Source organism: Pelodiscus sinensis, chromosome 13 (assembly GCF_049634645.1).
Source record: "Pelodiscus sinensis isolate JC-2024 chromosome 13, ASM4963464v1, whole genome shotgun sequence".
NCBI lineage: Eukaryota > Metazoa > Chordata > Testudines > Trionychidae > Pelodiscus > Pelodiscus sinensis.
Window position 1 is genome coordinate 28,214,763 of NC_134723.1, and position 19,035 is coordinate 28,233,797.

The window sequence follows — 19,035 nt, forward strand, 5'->3', positions numbered from 1 at the left end:
AGCCTGCAACCCTGCCAGCCCCAGGGCTCCTAGGCCCCAGCACGCCACCTGGACACTCTGATCCTGGAACATCTGTGGTGCTCCTGGACCACAGATGTTGCCAGACAAGAGAGTACCAGTTTATGAAGGTTCAACCTGAACAAATTGCAAAGCATTTATTCTGTCAGAAAGCTCCATATTTTGCCTTTTGTCACATATTGTTGTTGTTAATAAAGTATGTGCCATATTGAAGAACACATTTTCAGCTGATTTTAGGAAGAGAGCAGGCCAAACAGAAGAAATGGAAATTCACCATTAAAAATAATTTAAATACATGCAAATTGCATTATGATTTTATAAATATGGTTTTAAATACTGTGGGATAGTTATACTACAGCAAAACAACTTGAGGTTCGCAGATGATATAGTTATCCTCCAGGAAGATGAAGAGAAGCTAGTGAGAACGGTGCAGGTGCTAAATGATGAAGGAAAGCAGTATGGACTGATTATAATATTGATAAAATAAAGACAATGGTATTTGGAAATAAGGAAATAGGAAGGAAGATCAGTGTAGATGGGATAGAACTAGAGAACATAGAGAAGTTCACGTATTTGGGGAGCAACATGATGTATCATCTAGACCCGTGGTCACCATCTCATCGATCACGATTGACTGGTCAATTGGGAAGCCCAACCAGTTGATCATGAGGCGTTTGGGACCCCCCCCCATTTCTCCCTACCCGAAGAAGCCCCACTGCCTACCTCCCGCATCCAAATCCCACCCCTTCCCACACCCTAATCCCTCATTCCCACCCCAGAGCCACACACCCCGTCTCAACCCAGTGAGGGTGCGACTAGACTGCAGGAGTTTTTCCGGGATTCCAGAGGTATCCTGGAAAAACTCTTCTGTGTCCAGGGATGCGTTTGTTCTTCCGCTTTTTTTAGCAGAACAGCAAACATGCTCTTTCGGTAACCCCTGTATTCCTTGTTCCATGAGGAATAAGGAGGCTTCTGAAAGAAGGGGTTCTTCTGACATTTGGCCCAGTCTAGACAGAATAAAAAAAAAAGCGGCAGTGTAGCCGTACCCTGAGAGTATATAGGGGTTGGGGATAGCAAGTGATGGAGAGGAGAACAGAGGGTGGGGCTTCAAGGAGTGGGTGGGGTTTTGGGGGAAGGATGAGGTGGTAGATCTTGGCTTGTTCTGACATTTAAAAAGTGATCTTGGATGTAAAAAGGTTGGAGACCACTGATCTAGACTGAAAGAAGGAAATAGTGACTAGAATAGAGAAAGCAAGAGCATGTTGTATGGTTGTGAGACAAGGGTGATAATGAAAGATTTGAAGAGAAGGATATTGGCGTTTGAGAGGAGGAGTTATAGAAAGATCGTGAGAATAGGATGGATGCAGAAGGTCATCAACGAGGAATTATGTAGGAAGATACAGCAGAAAGAGAACCTACTATAGAAGGTTATACAACGGAAGTCACAGCTATTCGGGCATATCTGCAGAATGAACAACGAGCAAAAAGTTAAGACCCTGATATTTGGCATAATGGATGGTCTGAATATGAGAGGCTGACCCCACAGAGAATGGAAAGATGATATAGTAGATTATTTATTGAACAATGTGATCATAACAACTTACTACTAGTAGGCATCCTTCAGTCTTGAGAGACCAGGGTAAAGAATTTACTCAGTTTTGTGGTGGCCACAGTTGTGGCTGAAGAGACCAACTTGAGAGAGAGAATCTCTGGTGCATCTATCACATTTAAAGGTGATGTTTCAACTTTTTGGGCTGTTCCAAAGATTCAAGGAAGGCAACACATAAAAGCTTTTGAGCCTCTTTCCCTGATAAAGAGTATAAGGTCCATGTCTTACTCTTATACAAAAGTGTGATTGATATCACATGCACAATACACACAGATCTTTGTGTGTTCTGTCAGTTTGTTGTTTTGCCATACCCTCTTGCTCTATCTAGTTATTGATATCGTCATTTTTGCTATGTGAGTGTTGAATTCCATTTTGAATGAGAGGTTGACTGTGATAGTGGATCCCAAGTGTTTCTCTTTCACCACTTTAAGTTCATAGTTGTTGATCTTGATGGACGGTGCTTTGTTGACACCTCGGCACATAATGTTCATCTCTTTTAGGCTTATGGTAAGTCCAAAGTCTTGGCAGGCTTTGGGAAAACTATCTAGGAGTTTTGGAGATGGGCGATTGTGTGGATTATCACTGTTACATCATAAGCAAAGAGGATAAAGGCCTCTTGAGTCTTGGGTTTAGATCCGAGTCTTGCAATATTGAACAATTTTCCATCAGATCTTGTGTGAAAGTATATTCCCTCAGCTGAGAAACCAAAACTTTGTAGCAAGGAGAAGATCCAGAGATCATCAATTTTGCTTAATTCCACTATGAATCTGGAAAGCCACAGAGACTGAGCCATCGTATTGGACTGTGCCATATGTCTTCATGGAAGGATCACCAGCCTGCCAGTCCCCATCCCCCCCTTGCCTGCCACACTGAGCAGCCCAGCTGAGGCACTACAGGCCTCGTCGAGGCTCCCAGTTCCACGGGGAAGCCTAGCTTGGACACACCGGCCAGCCCCGCTGCAGCACGCTGGACTTCCGGCCCCAGAGGCAGCCCAGCTGGGGTGTACTTTGCAGCCCGACTGCGGTGTAGTAGGCAGCCCCGCTGGGGCACTTTGGTCTCCGGGCTCTGCTAAGCAGCGGGGCACGCACCCCCTTCCCGGACTGCCCCAACACCGAGTCTTTCACCCTCCCCTTCCCAGCCACCATTTTGAGGGATAGGAGGGCTGCAACCGCACTTACCCTGTTGCTGTTGCTTTTCTTTTTCCTGCTTCCTGTGACTAGGGAGCGAGGGGAAAGTTCAGTGCCTGCTGTGTTCCTCCTCTGCCTTTCCTCTGGGCAGCTGGGAGCGAGAGGAATGCAGCACCCTCATTTCTTGGCCATTACTCAGATTTGTTTTGATTTGTCCATATTGTCCACCAGAACATTACTTATTTACTATTGCAGTAGCACATAGGGACCTTAGTTAAAACTGAGACATTAATGTGATTTCTGTAGTAAGCAATGTAAAGTTATTTGATCAAACAATTTTCATAACTTAATGCGGTTGAGAATTGTTCTGTTAAGTAACTCTAAAAAATAGCAGTTTAAGCCTTGAAATAGTAATTTGTAACCCACAATGGTTTATGTACATTTTTTTGCAATGGTACTTAACCTCTTTTAGACGAAGAAACATTTCATCCTTCCAGCCTGAGAATCACAAATGTGTGTAATCTCTTTAGAAACCAGTAATACATGTAACTTATTTATACATTGTGATACTGATGTTACAGTGTAAGTAGTATTTATGGCTATATCAATTCTAATTTCATCAATGTAAAGTCTGGCTCTATCCTTGGTGCTTTCATCTATTGTCTATTCCGCAATTGCCATTTTTTCCCACTGGCATTTGACCTGATTGTTACGCATGATGTTGTGCAGTACCTTGTTCAAACCCAGAAAGGATACCAAAGAGAGAGTGAAACAAGGCAAATGTGGCCTCTGATTATCACTACTTTATCATGTCTAAAATAGATTTTGGTTTCTGATATTGCTCCATGTCACTGGGACAAGGGAGGGAGAAGAACAGGGGTCTGATTTTCAATTTGCAGCAGTTGTGTATCTGGATTTGCAAATAACTTTATGGGGTCTTAGAAAATATAATTTTCTGGGATGACCTAATGAAGGCAATCACATATAAAAATGTACTTTCACAATCCTGCAAATGATAATCATAGTTGATATGTATATAGTATGTTTCATCCAGAGTTCTTGAGGCTTTACAAAGATTGGTACGGGTTGAAACTCTCTAGTCCAGAAATATCTGTCATCCGGAATGATATTAGTTAGACAGATGTCCACTTTTCATGGGTGTGGCTAAGTTTCCCGCAATCCCATAGAGTTTGTTTACAGCCACCAGAGTCCTGGCTCTCAATGTTCTGAGCTGTTATTTAGCTCTAATTTATCCCTAAATATCTTCTAACAGCCCAGTAAACAGTACAAGTGTTGTTAATGCTGCTAGACAATATTGACCTCCCGTGGTCCAGAAAATTCTCTAGTTTGTCACTAGTCTGGTCCCCAGGGTGCCAGAGTAGAGAAGTATTCAACCTGTATTACCTGAATTTTCCCAGCAGGAAAGCTGCTCTCAGAGCTTTGATCTTTTCTTCCTAATAAGTATATTTCTCATTCATAAAAAGATACTTAGCTCTTCTATTTGCTGTACACGCTGCATGTTTTCTGTGTCTCATCTCTCTATCACCACTGGTTTGAGGCTTAAAAATACTCCTTAATGCTACATAGAGCAAACACCTCATCCTGTATCAGTCCGTACAATGAACTACATTTAACTCCATCCAAAAATGAAATTGGATATTTCTCCTTTTCTTTTGTGTAAAACTACCAAAGTTAGAAAAGGAGTTTATAGTAATTCTTACCCCATCAGTAGTTCCAGTAGAGATTCATTGAATCTTTTCAGATGTCACTCCACAATAAAATCCTTAAATTCTTTTTAAAAGGTTGTTTCATGAGAAAGAATTCTCTTTTTGCCACTATTTGGTGTTAGAATATTAGCTGTGGATCACGTATACATACAATAATTTCCCTGTTTCAATTTAAACTTTTTTGAGTCTATTGCACTGTTCAATCCAACTCTCATCTGAGTTAAATTTAACTATAGTAGACTTCCAATAATCCGGCACCCTTGGAACCCAGGAGGTGCTGGATTATCGGATATGCTGGAGTATCGGGAGGTATTCCGGTGGGGTGCTGTGACGGGTATCTTGGGACCTGCACTGCGTGGGGGGTGTCGGCGGGAAATGGCGTGGCGAGGGGTGAACCCTCCACTGTGTTGTGGGGAGGCAGTGGAAGCCATGCACGGCCGGCTTGCAAGTGGCAGCGACAGAGAGGGGGTGAGAGTCAGGCAGCTGTTTAAGGCGGGCGGGGGTCGGTGGGGAACGCTGCTTGCCTCTCGCCCCCTCTCCATCGCCGCCATGTACAAACCAGCAGCTGAGTTTCCCCGCTTGCAAGCTGGCTGCACGGGGCTTCCACTGCCTCCCTGCAACACGACGGAGGGTTCACCCCTCGCTGCATCCCCCGCCAGCCTGCCTTAAACAGCTGCCTGCCTCTTGCCCACTCTCCGCTGCCACCTCTGGGCAGCTCCAATTGTCCGGCTGGCCGGAGCACTTCCAGGTTCCAGTTGGTTGCCGGACTATCAGGAATGCCAGACCACTGGATGCCGGACAATTGTATATTGAATCAAATTCTGTCATTAATGGGACTGACTGTACACCTCTTTATACAATGGCTGAATTTGACCAAGAAGCTTCAATGAGCTCTAAGCACCCTTAAGGTACATCTAGACTGCAGTGCTATTTCAGAATATGTCCAGTATCCTGAAATAGTGTTTTCCGCATCTTTATAGCATGCCCATTATTTCAAAATGCTATGGAAATAACGGGCGTGCTGTTCTGACATCCTGGTAAACCTCGTTCCATGAGGATTAAGGGACTTGTTGCAACAGCATTCTGTTTCGAAATTTGGTGCTGTGTAGACAGCGCCAAATTTTGAAATAGACTATCTCAGATTGCATAGTTTATTTCGAGCTAGTGCCGCAGTGTAGACGCACCCTTAGAGACATAGTTGTGTATCAGGGTGTGTCTAGACTACAGGGTTTTGTCGACAAAAGTGGACTTTTGTCAACAAAACTAAACCTGCGTCTATACTACTGCTGAGTTCTGTCGACATAACGTCGACAGAACTCAGCAGTTTTGTCGACGCTGGTAAGCCTCATTTTACGAGGAATAACGCCTTTTGTCGACAGAGTTCTGTCGACAGAAGGCATTATTGCATCTAAACTGTCCTTTGCGTCCACACTGTTATGTCAACAAAGCAGCTTGCTTTGTCGACAGAATTGAATGTAGTCTAGACGCTCTTTGTCGACAGAAGCTTTGTCGACAGTATCTGTCGACAAAACTTCTGTCGACAAAACCCTATAGTCTAGACGTACCCTCAGATCCAAGAGTTGTTCTCTCTAGTCTTTTTTGCAAATAGGGTTCAGACTGTATCTACATTGCTGGTGGGAAATGAAGGCAGTTGAGGATTAGAGAGCTCTTTAGACTAAACTTCTGAACAGTTAAATTCTCCTCTTTTACTGAAACTACTGGTTGGCCAAATCAGTTGTTTTCTTATTAAACATAGGCACATTTGTATGCCATCTTCTATCTGTAATTCAGAAATTAAATGCAAATGTATTGCACTCAATTTAACCTTTTTTCTAGTTTGCTCCGTTTTCTTTGTACAGGTTGCTCCTCTAAAATCCAAGATTCTCTGGTCCAGCAACATGCATGGTCTGGCATGACCACAGATGTTCCAGGACCAGAGAGTTCCATCACGCTGCAGGGAGTGGGGACCTGGGAATCCAACCCATGGCTCATTTGGGCTGTAAGGGAGGGCAGCTCAGCTGAGCTGCTGAGGGCGGGTTGGAAACTGGTACGTGGCTCAGCTGGGCTGCAAAGGGGGGGCCAGGGAGCTGACACGCAGTTCAGCTGGGCTGTGGGAGGAGATTCATGGCTCACCTGGCTTGCAGGAGTGGTCCAGGAGCCAGCGAGCGGCTCATCTGGACTGCTGGGTGGGGGCAGGGGTGGGGCAGGAAGTTGGTGCACAGCTCAGTTGGGCTGCGGGAGAGAACCAGGAGTAGGGATGTAAGCGATTAATTGACTAGTTGATTACCTGATAAGCAAAAGCTTATCAGCTAGTTGACACACTAGTCAACTAGTCACTTCCCCCCCACTTGCTGCCTCTATCAGAACGAGGCAGCAGAGGGTGGGGGAGAGAGCAGGGGATGCTGGGGGGAGACAGCTTAAAAGCCAGTTCCTCCCAGTTCCAGGTCTGTGGGAGGGGGCAGGGATGCAGGAGTGGTGTTTCAGTCTTCGAAATGTGCAAGAATCCTGGCTGGGGCTCTTGCATGTTTCAAAGGCAGAACGCCACGTGCACTTCTGCCTTTGAAATGTAGCAACAGCCCAGAGGGCTCTTGCTACATTTCAAAGTGGAAGTGCCCTGATCGACTAATCGAATAGTCGATCAATTAGTTGATTAATCTAATTTTAATATCCCTAACCAAGAACTGGCACACACCTCAGCTTGGGATGTGCGGAGAGCCAGGAAGCGGGGAGAGAGGTGTCAGCGGGGCCCTGAGATGACCTCCCGTGGTGTCATGGTCATGACACCTGGTCTGGAAAAATCCCTCAACCAGGACCACTCAGGTCCTGAGGGTGCCGGACCAGGGAGGTCTAACCTGTACCAAATCTTGCACAATATGCTGCTCTCTTGACAGTTGTTTCCTACATCTCTGGTTAACCCCTTTCTCCTGTTTTTGTAATGTAGATGTTACTGAGATGAATGTAGATGGTATCACTTTTCCTTTAACTCCCGTTCCTATATCGCACACCTCCCCACGGGTACCTTAGCAGAGGATTAGCTTGGTTGTCCATTAGCTGCTTTATTACGTATCATACGTCTGTTTTCTAGAATAGTTTCAAGTCCTCTAGTTTCACAAATTTGAGTCTCTTTGATGGTACCATTATAAGTATTTTACCTTTTTACATTGACATTTCTTAATTTGCATGACTATTTTGCTTATTCAGATTGTCTACATTGATATGTTAAACACAGTAGTTTTTATAATGTTACCATTCTGATTATTTTCAAGATGTCACAACATATTTTTCCTGCATACCATCCTTTCTGCCACCCAAAATTATGTAGTTTAGTCTTTTCAAAGCAGGTTTGTCATTGGTCTGTATATATTCCCTTAAGATTGTCTGAGTAGCAAAATCAACTCAGCAAGGAGTTACCATCCAGGAAATCTAGTTAATTGAACACTATGGTCAGTTGGTGTCACCATATCAGCTGGCCAGACATGAAATCTGGAAACCATTTGTCTAAGAAAAAAGGATTTGGAATTCTGGTGTATTTCACTATTAAGAGTTAATTGTCAGATTAGTCATCATTCCAGCAGTTTTTATTTTTGCTCTTAACTTTTTTTATTCCCAGTTGGTTCATTAGGTAGCTCAATTTAGGGAGGGGGAAATGTAGTACTTTAAAATCTGTTTTGTTTTCAACAGTGCCCTTAAAGATAGCCGTTTCCCCCCAATGACGAGGGATGAGCTGCCACGGCTTTTCTGCTCAGTGTCTCTACTCACTAATTTTGAAGATGTGTGTGATTACTTGGACTGGGAGGTAAGGATTCCAGATCTTTTTAATGAAAATGGCCTTCATACCGGTATCCTCTACTTCCTCCCAATGTAATACAATAACTGAAATTTTGGACTATTGAGTGTAGTTATCCTGTTATCTTAGTTGTGGTTTATACACAGAAGATTACACATCTCTGGTGTCTCCTGAAAGATGTGGTGTTAAGTTCTTAGGGTATAAAAACTATAAAGTGTTACTGAGCCATTTTCATGCCCATGAATGAGCAGAGCAGTGTTCTGCAAAGACACATGAACAAGACACCAGTGATGCATGGTTTTGTTTTTAAGAGTCAGTTCTGCACCATTAAAATAGATATAGTCCAAAAATACATACTCTGTTTTTTGTATCAAAACTTAACTGGTATATAGTAGAGGTGTGTCTAGACTACATCCCTCTTTCAACAGAGGGATGTAAATTAGACACTTCAAAATTGCAAATTAAGCCGGGATTTAAATATCCCGTGCTTCATTTGCATTATCATGTAATGGCACTCTTTTGAAAAAGCGCTATTTTGAAATTGAAACCACAGTCTAGACACGGTTCTTTCGAAAATGGGGCGCTTTTTCAAAAGATCCTGTAAGCCTCATTTTTTGAGGTTGAAACCACAGTCTAGACTGAGGTTTCAATTTCGAAAGAGTGCTTTTTTGAAAGAGCACCATTACATGATTATGCAAATGAAGCACGGGATATTTAAATCCCATCTTCATTTGCAATTTCAAAGTGTCTAATTTACGTCCCTCTGTCGAAAGAGGAATGTAGTCTAGACACACCCTAGGTAGAGAGGAGACACAGTTGTAGTTCATCATTCTGCTAGAACAAGATAAGTCTCTAGAAAGAGGCTGTGCCAGACAATATACTGATACTACATTTGACCGTAAGCTGCAGGAATTACATAGTACACTCATTGCAAAAAAAAAAAAAAGTGTCACCCCACACAGCTGACTCATTTAGAAATAGGAATAAGCATGCATGGCTAAAGCCAAATAATACTTTATCTAGTGAAAATGGTGCAAGCTGGACACTACTAAACCTGTCCCCTCTAACCTCTTGAAAACAATAAGAACCAAATATACCATTTATTTTTCAGGTTAATATGTATGCTGTAAAGAATAGCACTCACTTATACTTGTGCTTTAAGGGGAAACTGCACAAGTTGTCTTGGCACAACAGCACGAAAACTCACAATTCAAGATACAATTGCTGTTATGTTTAAATCTCTTTTTCATTACAATGTATATTTCTCTGTGTGTGACAGTTTTACTGAAAATTGGTTAAATATGAAAATAATGGACATCTTCTAGTCCAGTACAAGGGAGAACAAATTCCACTATCTTGTTTTAATAATGGCTTAATACACATAAAAGAGCTTTAATGCTTACAGATCTTTTTTAAAAATTGAGAACAGTAATGATTTGCTACTGGCTGTATGTGCAGGTTGAAAATTGGAGTATAGTCTCCAAAATTGGGTGCTCATACATGGCCTCATTTTCATTGGGGTGACTGTCTCCAGCATGTACCTCAGAAGTGCCAATTGTGCCATAATTGAAAGCTTCAGTATAATGCATTTCACGGTTAATTCATAGTGACAATAGCTTCATGTCTTCTGCACTGCTGAGCAAAATGGGTACAAGTTTCCTTTGAAGAATGATCAGTGTTTTCACCATAAACACCATTTTTCATTTTTTATATCTTGTCTGTCAAAAACTTACTCTGGATAAAGCTTGTCCTAAACCAGGAACAGTTTTTTCTTTCTAGACAATCTAATTTAGTGTCTGAGTTATAGAAGTACAATATATATTTGGATCACAATTTTTCAAGCATTAATAACTACAGTGGCTTTTTAAATGAAAGTTTACAGGCCAACAGTTAATCAATTTAGTAAATAATTTAAACTGGTTAAGATTTTGTCTAATCTGCTTGCTATAGTATTTGATGCTAAAATTAGTAGTATTAAAGATTTAATAACTCAGTCATTTAAATTATTAACTCTTGAATGGACTGTAGATATGTTCAGAAATTATTTTTCATAATGTTTTAAATTCACACTAATATTTTCTTGATTTCATGCTATAGTCTAGTACAGTACAGCATAATGACCATTACCTTCCCAACTTGAAATAAGCAAAAAGCAATTTAGAATGACCAAAATAGATATTCATTTTAAGAGAGGGGCTTCAACCAAAACCCCAGCTCAGAACTCCCATCAAACTTTGGAAGAATTTCAATCTGAACTTTGTGCTTTATACCCCATCGCTAATTTATACTTTAAATGTATCCTTTTTATAGAATTTGTAATCCTCCTCCTAGAATATAATAGAGAACTATATCCCATTAGCTTTCATTGAAAGAGTGAGAAAGGTGGGACTATTGTCAGATATTTTAATTTTATGCTTTGAAAGCCTCTGACATGGTAAGGGCAGTGAAAGAGGTGGCCGTAATATAATGACTCTCCTGAAACCTCTGTAGTTTTTTCTGCCATGCTTCTCAAAGTAACGGTGCTGTATATAACTATAGATTACATGCAGGCATTCCATATAAAGTAAGAAGTTTATACTGAAATGTTAGTCCTTAAAAGAATGATGTGTCACTGTACATGCCCCTTACAGTGAGACAGCTTATGTCATCCGTGTTTCTTTTAAGGGAACTGCAGTTATGCAATGTCAGTGGCAAAAAGACATTTCAAGATGGCTAGAATATGACCTAAAGAGAGATTCTGGGTCTTCCATCTGGTATAACTGCTCATTTCCAGATCATCCTGAAAAATCATCAGCCTGGTTAGGAGACCTTACTTCTGTAGGTATGCTATTGATGATCTTGTGGGAGCTAATTCAGCAATTTGCTGACAGAAGTCAAAATATTTCAAAATTGCAGATCCAGACAGCTTGCAGTGCTGAGGTGGTATAGAGACAAGATCATTTGAAGACATGGCTCAGAACAGGATTGCCTCCTATACCCTGAAACAGACTGATAAATCTTCCTTCCACTGGTTAATGAATTGTTTTCCCAAACTGAAGAGATCAGTTTTTCAGTTGCAGCAAGCAGTGGGAGATCCTCTTTGCAGCAAAGACTTCAGGCGAGTAAACAGGAGACATGAGTGAATTGACTGCCATTAGCTCCCATATGATTTTTCAAATTGCCGCCATTTTCACCTTTTTATAAAGGTTTGCACCTTTTTCTAGTTACTGTCAAAGGATCACTTCAGTAGAGTGATTCTTGAAGATGCTTCATAAAATATAACATAGGGTTTCCATTCACGCATGATTGTATATGATTGCACTATGCATCCGTAGTTCACACACTGGGTGGTTTGAAATGGGTGCTGGGCAAATATGCATTGTCTCCTCATTTCTCTAAACACAGAGTCTTCCTCCCACAAGACAGCTCTCTGCTAGCCCTGTCTGTTGACTACTTGTGTGGAATGTCACGGCCCTTCCATCAAAGGAAGGTGCTGAGACAGGCAGTGTCATGAATTTTGGGATGTGTTTTTAATGGTAGAGAACATAGACAGCAGAAGGGTAGTGGGGGAGCAGCTCATGGTAATAAAATATTGTTTAATGCCACTGACATGGAGACAGTATGATCTGCACCCTTTCACACCAACCAGTGTACCTGATGAGACTTTTTCCCCATTCCATTTCCCTTTGCAGCCATCCATTTTCAAAGCAAACTCAGTTTTATTCCTCCTTTCACCGCTCTTATAATCACTTTCCTGATTTCTCTACCCTTCCACTAAAGTCATCCCGTCTCCACACAGACTCTGCAATTCCCTCTCCTCCAAAATTATTCATTTTTTTTCTGGTGGCTTTTTTGTTCTTGATTTCCTTCACTCTCAAGTCATGTCAGAGTGGGAATCTTTAAACTGTTTAGTGAGGTATTTCCTTACAATACAATATTCCAGAGAGGAAATTAAAAAATGTTCTGCTAGGTTACTTCACAGTGCAGCGGATTCCAGAATCTTTTTTTTTTAAAGGGAATTGTTTGGCTTGCTTAGCTCCTTAAAGAACAAATGAGGAATTTCCTATGCAGGGCTGAATCTCAGGTCACTTGAATCCCTTATTCCATGAGAGAGGTTCAGGATGCTGAAAAGAACAAGTATGAAATATGCCTGAATGTTTCATGAGGCAAGCTTTGGTACTACAGACTTTGGCTGTTTGGGAGTAGATACCATATTAATATGTGATGTAATTAATACATTTTCTGAATCTCTTGCCTATGAAAATATAGAAAGAAGCAAAACCTATCATTTCTCAGTCATTCACACCCTAGCACAGATGGGTTTAGTCATTATTTCTCCTGTTAAGATCACCTGTGTCTTCTCATCACAAAGTTGTTCAGATTCCTTGAGGAAGCTTTGGAATATTGAAATAAGCGTTCCTGATATCAAGAAAATCAGAATTTGGACAAACAAGAATATTAGCAAAGTTTATCCAGTAGTTTCACAATAAGCATACAGTCCTATAAATTGAGGCTGCTTAATGATCAGTATTTTGTCAGCTTCTGTTTCCTAAAATAATTTGAAATGATCCTTTATCCTGAATTTGTTGTCTTTCAATGAAATATTACCAATTTGAGAGAGACTGAAATTGTGGTTGTGGGTTTGATAATGAGATGAAAGTTGATTGTAATGACTTGAGAGATGGCTTTTTATCAGTCTATATGAAATGGATTGTAATCTTAGATTTCCTGGTCAACAGATGCACCCAGGAGAGAGGTAAAAAAACAACACCCAAAATTTAGGTCTGTTCTAGTCAACTTAACCTCAAGTAGAAAAAAAAAACACATCAGAAAAAGAATCTCCACATAGAGGTTTGCAGTAGTTATAGTGGTTTAAATTTACAAGTTGGGTGCAATACAGTTTTCATGTGTAGTTGTGGATAGAATTACTAGATTGTCAGGTGTGTTGGACATCATAAATAGAGCAAGATGTTTCCATGAATGTGAGTTGCCTAGTATAAGTAATTGCTTATGACACACAGTCTATTCAGCAGTGAGAATTGTGTTTACTGTCTCTGGGAGAGTTCAGTTATTTGTTGGTTGGATTTTGAATCATGTCATCAGTATTTCTGGTTAATTCCTCGTGAGCATTGTAAACTATATGTCCTCATGATCATTTCTGCTGCATAGGATGCTAGTACAGAAAGGTGGACCTTACTTTATATATTTAAATATTATAAAACTGCCAAATGCTTAATTGTACTGCATAGTGGTGATAGCACAAGAATACAGCTCTATACATTCATTTTTTCCACCAGTTACTGTAATTGTGTCTGTTAATGTCAGTGAAGCATCACATACTTTCTCAAAAAAGGAGCAGTTGAAATTAAAGCCATCCTAAAATCTTTCATTGTTCACGTGTGTACTGAAATGTACCCTGGGTGCTATAAAAGAGGAGCTTCAACACTGATATAATTCAGATACAGGCAATCGCAGCTCTCGTTGGCTACAGATTGCAGTTTCCAGCCAATGGGAGCTGTGGTAAGTGGTTTGGACAAATGCGATTACCTGTACCTGTGGAGGTGCAGGAAAACAAAGCATCTTGTGGCCAGCTAGTGGCTTGCCCTTACAACCACAACCCAGAGTTTGAAAACCCCTGATCTAGATTCTAATTCCACTGCTCTCCTTCTCTGTCTGTTCTTAGGATCCATATAGGCACTGTCATTTGTAAATTAAAACAGTAGGAACGTCAATACCTTTCAGATTATCATCATAAAGCAGGCAAGATGAGGGTGTGTAGATGTTATCGCTGTACAACCATGGGTGACTACTCTGAGTACCCCAGTAGAAGCAGCATGGAAATGACTAGATTAATATAATAACCTGAAAATTATCACAAACTAAATAAAATATTTTTATACAAATTGAAATAGGAATCTTAAAACAAAGTTAAGGGTTAAAATGGAATCAGTGGTCAAGTTTTATGCTATTTAGGCTATGTAACTTTGACAGGCTCATGTAGTTACTCTTGTCTGTCCTTCCCGTTTCTACCTTCAGCTGCTTGCTAAATCTACTTGTTGAGCCTTTTCTTAAATTGGATTGTAAATTGTTCGTGACCATCTTGTAATGTGTTTCCATATTGTCTAAAACAATGGGACCCTAATCCTGATTTGCGTGCTATAATATAAAGAAATTTCAAAAGATTTATAGTTGAGTTTGAGGGCTGATAGAGGCTTTTTTCAGTTTCTGGTAGCAGAAAAATTTAAAATTGGTAGTATATATACGTAAACATAAATGTTTTGGTCAGGATATGTTTTGAGTTTTACCCTAGCAATGTCCCTTTAAATTTAATCTGTAATGACTTTTTTGCTCTAATCAATTTGTCTTGCAAATTTGATCTAAAAAACAGATACAAATTGCTATATTAATAAAAGGGGACATCTAAGCTTCACATGGAATGGATCATGTCGATGTACATCACTTTGTGTTAGTTTGAAGAGCCCCATCATTCAGATATGGTCTTACAGTTTGTATAAAGTTACTAGTTGATTTCCTTGATCCTAGGAATAAATTAGACAAGATCTGCTTAAATTTTTCATTCCCAAATTTCCGTTTGCCATAACAGAACCGACTAGTTTAGAATTATGCCTTTGAAGACACAGATTGCTTCTAAAACAAAGTTACACGTGATTAATTAATATAAAGGGGTGTTAGAGATTAAACTTTTTGGAGTGAAGATGTGAATCAGTAACTTGGAAAAAAAACTTGTATTTAAGACATGATGGGATGATAAAGAGGAGGATGATTCTCAAGTCAGAGTCACCCAAATCATTTCTCTTTTCTCACTGTTCTTGTAGTCACATGAAAATGCTAGAGCAAAATAACTTTGTATAATGTTTACCTTGAAATATCTCTGTGTTAATTGGAAAATTGGCACTAGCTAGTCTACGTGCTCCTTTATGTTAACCCTTGGTTTTGAATTTGGCTGCCAGGCAGTTGTTCTAGTGTAAGTCTTGACTCTAAAAATCTTTCTATTCATTTTGTTGAAATCAAATTAGTTTGTGGCTTCTCCCCCCAAAAATAAAACAGGTGTCTAAACCAAATAACACAGTGCTCATATTTCTATGTGCACTTGAGGACTTCCAAATTTAAAAATGAATCTTATTTACAGAAGCACAAAAATAAAAATCTGAAGCTACTAACATTATGTTCATATTTGTTTAATTTTTAAAGTAACTGAAAACTGTTTATCACATTTTGGTAAGAAACTTCACTCCCAGCTGGCGGCCTCTTATGATAAACTGATCAAAAGTTGATGTTTACAGCAAAATATTTGTACCCTAGAAAATAGGGAAGTGCTATGTACACACACATTACTTTTTGCAAACAGTGCCTCAGAAGGCAGCCAGCCTAATTCTTCAGGGAATTTTGCATGTAGCTTCTTTCTATCAGCAATGTTGGTTTCTCTGTTAAGCAGTAGACCTTGCACAAAAAACAGTCTTGCGATATATGGAAATATGAATTTGAAGCTAATTTGCTTCCCAAAGCTTTAAAATACCTTTTACGTCCGTCCCCCTCTTCTTCATTCATTAGTGGAAATTTCATGTATTGGAGAGCTCAAGCCTTTCAACACTAGGTTGCCAGATAAGATCCCAGCTGTTAATGGTCACAAGTCATTAGATCAGGTTACCTATGGAATGGAGCTGGCGATTTTGGTTCACTTTCTGGTGGACAGTTGTTCATATCACATTGATAACACGCTTGTCAGGATCAGAAGAGATGTTAAGTACTGAATGGGTATGGAGACCAAACTACCCTCACCTCAAGTGGTGTTCCCTTCAGGTCAGAGTCGAAGCATTTGGGTGGGGCATTGTAGCGCATGCTTGAATTGCCACTGGCCTGGTTAGCCTAGGTTGGACACCATTCAAGAGGGCTAAATTCACTTAGGAAACACCTTGAAGATGTTTTTTAAAAATTCCAAAATTGGGTAAAAAATTCTTGAAAAGACTTCACAACTTGGGATCTTTCACATTAGAAATTTCTTGTATTATTTTTAAATGTACTAATAAAATTGCCAATTTCTTTCAGGTGGGTGTACATGGCATTAGAATAGAATTCATCAATGAAAAAGGATCAAAACGCACCGCTACCTACTTACCGGAGGTTGCAAAGGAGCAAGGTCATTGTTGCACTTTATTTCATATGATCTGGTGAAGAATTTAAATTTACCTATAAACCTAAAATGCAATATTTGACCTTGCACTGATGTCAGATGATGGAGCAATACTTAACTGTAAGGAATGACTCTTATATAAATGCCACTTACATGCCTGTTTAAAATCAGTCCTTTATTGGGAAGATTTCAATAAACTGTAGCAGTTTAAGCAAGTCATAAATAAACAGTAAAGTAGCAGCAGTATGCAAAATAAAAGATGTAGGGATGGTACTGTGCTAATTATAAAATGCCATTTTTTATACAAATGTGGTACAATTGTGAAATGCAAAGAAACTTTTTAACTTAGTGATGGGATGACAGCTCATGTATCTTAACAGTGAAGTTTTTTATCAACCTGCAATCCTGAAGTTTTTCTCTTGTTAGGCTCTCACTGCTGGCACTTAACCCTGTTTAAGAACTCTGGCTTCCCCTTGTTTCCTGGGTGGATAGCAGGGAGTTGGTTTCATTCTGAATGTCCCAAAATACTTTTGTAATGAAAATATGTCCCCTTCAAAGAGGCATAGATTGTAAGCTCATCATTTGAAAGAACAATATACACTAGTTCTTTTTAAAGCCAGTATGTGGTACCGATCTGTTTACTACTTACTAATTTTTTCTCTTTCAGTCATTAATTTTTATTTTGCCTGCTCGTATTTTGATTTGGTGTGTTAGAGAAAGGGAAACCTACACTAAGGATCATAATAAAAATACAATGCCTTGTCCACAAGTGGCCACTTAAAATTACCCGTAAGGTTTCCAGTAGTTTTGTTTGCTCTGTACTTTATAGATCTGAATCTTCCAGGAAAATGTGGGGGTTTTTTGGGCTAAGATCTTATATAGTCACTTAAGACAGCTTTTACTAATTTTGCCCTAAAAAATTCACAACCATGAGAAACCACACACTGTGAAATCTGATGCATTGTGCGCTTTCATCCTGTACTATACAGATGGGAGACCAGCATTTATCATTTTGGAGGTCCTAACGCAAAAGGGAATTGTAGGGAGTTGCAGGGTTATTTTAGCAGGGCCACGGTATTGCCACCCTTACTTATATGCTGCCTCTAGCTTTGAAGGCTCTGCCCTACCAGTAGCACTGCAGAATTAAAATTGAATATACCATACCATGCCACTCTTCCTTCTGTGCTGCTGCCTTCAGAGCTGGGCACAGCTGGAGAGTTGCAGCTGCTAACTGAGAACCCCACTCTGCAGGCAGTAGTGTGGCAGTAAGGATGGCCATACCATACCAGGCCATCCTTACTTCTGTGTCGCTGATGGCAGCCACTCTGCTTTCGTAGCTGTGCTCCTGGCCAGCAGCCGCCATTCTTCAGCTGCCCAGCTCTGAAGGCAGTGCCACCTGCAGCAGTGCAGAAGTAAGGTTAACAGTACTGCATCCCCTATGATCCCCACATCTTCTTTTTGGATCAGAGTCCCTACAATTACAACAGCGTGAAATTTCAGATTTAAATCACTGAAATCATGAAATTTATGATTTTTTAAAAATTGTATGTCGGAGAAATTGGCCAAAATGGACTGTGAATTTGGAAGGGCTAGATACAGATATACCTTTGTCTGTTTAATAAAACATGTTCATGTATAGCTAGACATCTATCTGAACAATCTAAGCAATTGTGTACTTCTGAAACAACACAGCCAAGTTTTATCAAGAAAAAGTTCATAGTTCATTTTCTACTTATTAAGATACCATGTATTCAACATTTTATATGTATATCTTGCTTTAAAATACTGTCAAAGACTTGCTGCAGGAGAACAATAATTAACCTAAACTATTTGTGGGTTAATACTCCAAAAAGGTATAAACCACCTGCCAGCAAACTTTTCAATGTTGTATTTCTGAAATTGTAAACATTGCTGTTAAAGTAGCACTTACAGAGAAGTCTGTGAAACCCCATGCCATTTGGTGATGAGGTGTTGGATTTTTCTATCCTCTACCTGCCCCCCGTGAACACACACTTTGAGCCAGTAAAGCCTGCTTATGTGCAGTATTTTCCAATAGAAACTTAAAAGTTTACTATAATACATGACCTTACTACAGATGGATGGAGTCCTCCTTTTCTTTTATTGCATTTAGACTTTGAAAGGATATTTTTTTTGTTTTTCTCTATCCAGAAAGCATGGCTGTATTGGATCTACTTTTAAATTGTATGCAGGATCTTTGCTTTGCCCAATAAACTTACTCTGATGTTGAAAAATCTTGTATATGGTACTTCCTGCAAGAGGCTATTCTTAGAACACAGAAATTTACATGTTACAGATCTGTGGGAATCTTTATAATAGACTTTAACAGAGTAGATGAAAAAATAAAACATGAACTAATATTGTAATGTGCAGTCTATTTTATTACTTGTTCTTTGCTGATATTTATTCTGATAAAACTCAACAGGATGGGACCACATTCAGACCATAGATTCTCTATTGAGAAAAGGAGGCTACAAAGCGCCAATTACTAATGAGTTCAGGAAAACCATAAAACTGACCAGGTATGTATTAGGGGATAAATTACAGATATGTTTTGTTATTTCAATATTGCCTCTATTTATTTATTTCCTGAAGACATCTGCTAATATATTGATAGT

The 19,035-nt window shown here is 39.8% G+C and overlaps 1 protein-coding gene across 8 annotated transcripts in view; it reads left to right on the top strand.

Annotated features, from left to right (window-relative positions):
- The window catches only part of AMMECR1 (AMMECR nuclear protein 1), a 156,783-nt gene that overhangs the window by 129,148 nt on the left and 8,600 nt on the right, over nucleotides 1-19,035 (top strand). For 4 of the 8 annotated variants that reach the window (XM_075940918.1, XM_075940921.1, XM_075940923.1 and 1 more), the window contains 4 exons: nucleotides 8,163-8,277; nucleotides 10,933-11,085; nucleotides 16,315-16,405; nucleotides 18,843-18,939. In XM_075940918.1, the coding sequence (XP_075797033.1) occupies nucleotides 8,163-8,277; nucleotides 10,933-11,085; nucleotides 16,315-16,405; nucleotides 18,843-18,939 (456 nt within the window). Of the gene's footprint in view, nucleotides 1-8,162; nucleotides 8,278-10,932; nucleotides 11,090-16,314; nucleotides 16,520-18,842; nucleotides 18,940-19,035 lie in introns of those variants that run through there. The other 4 variants (XM_075940919.1, XM_075940920.1, XR_012906911.1 and 1 more) reach the window with 3 other exon arrangements.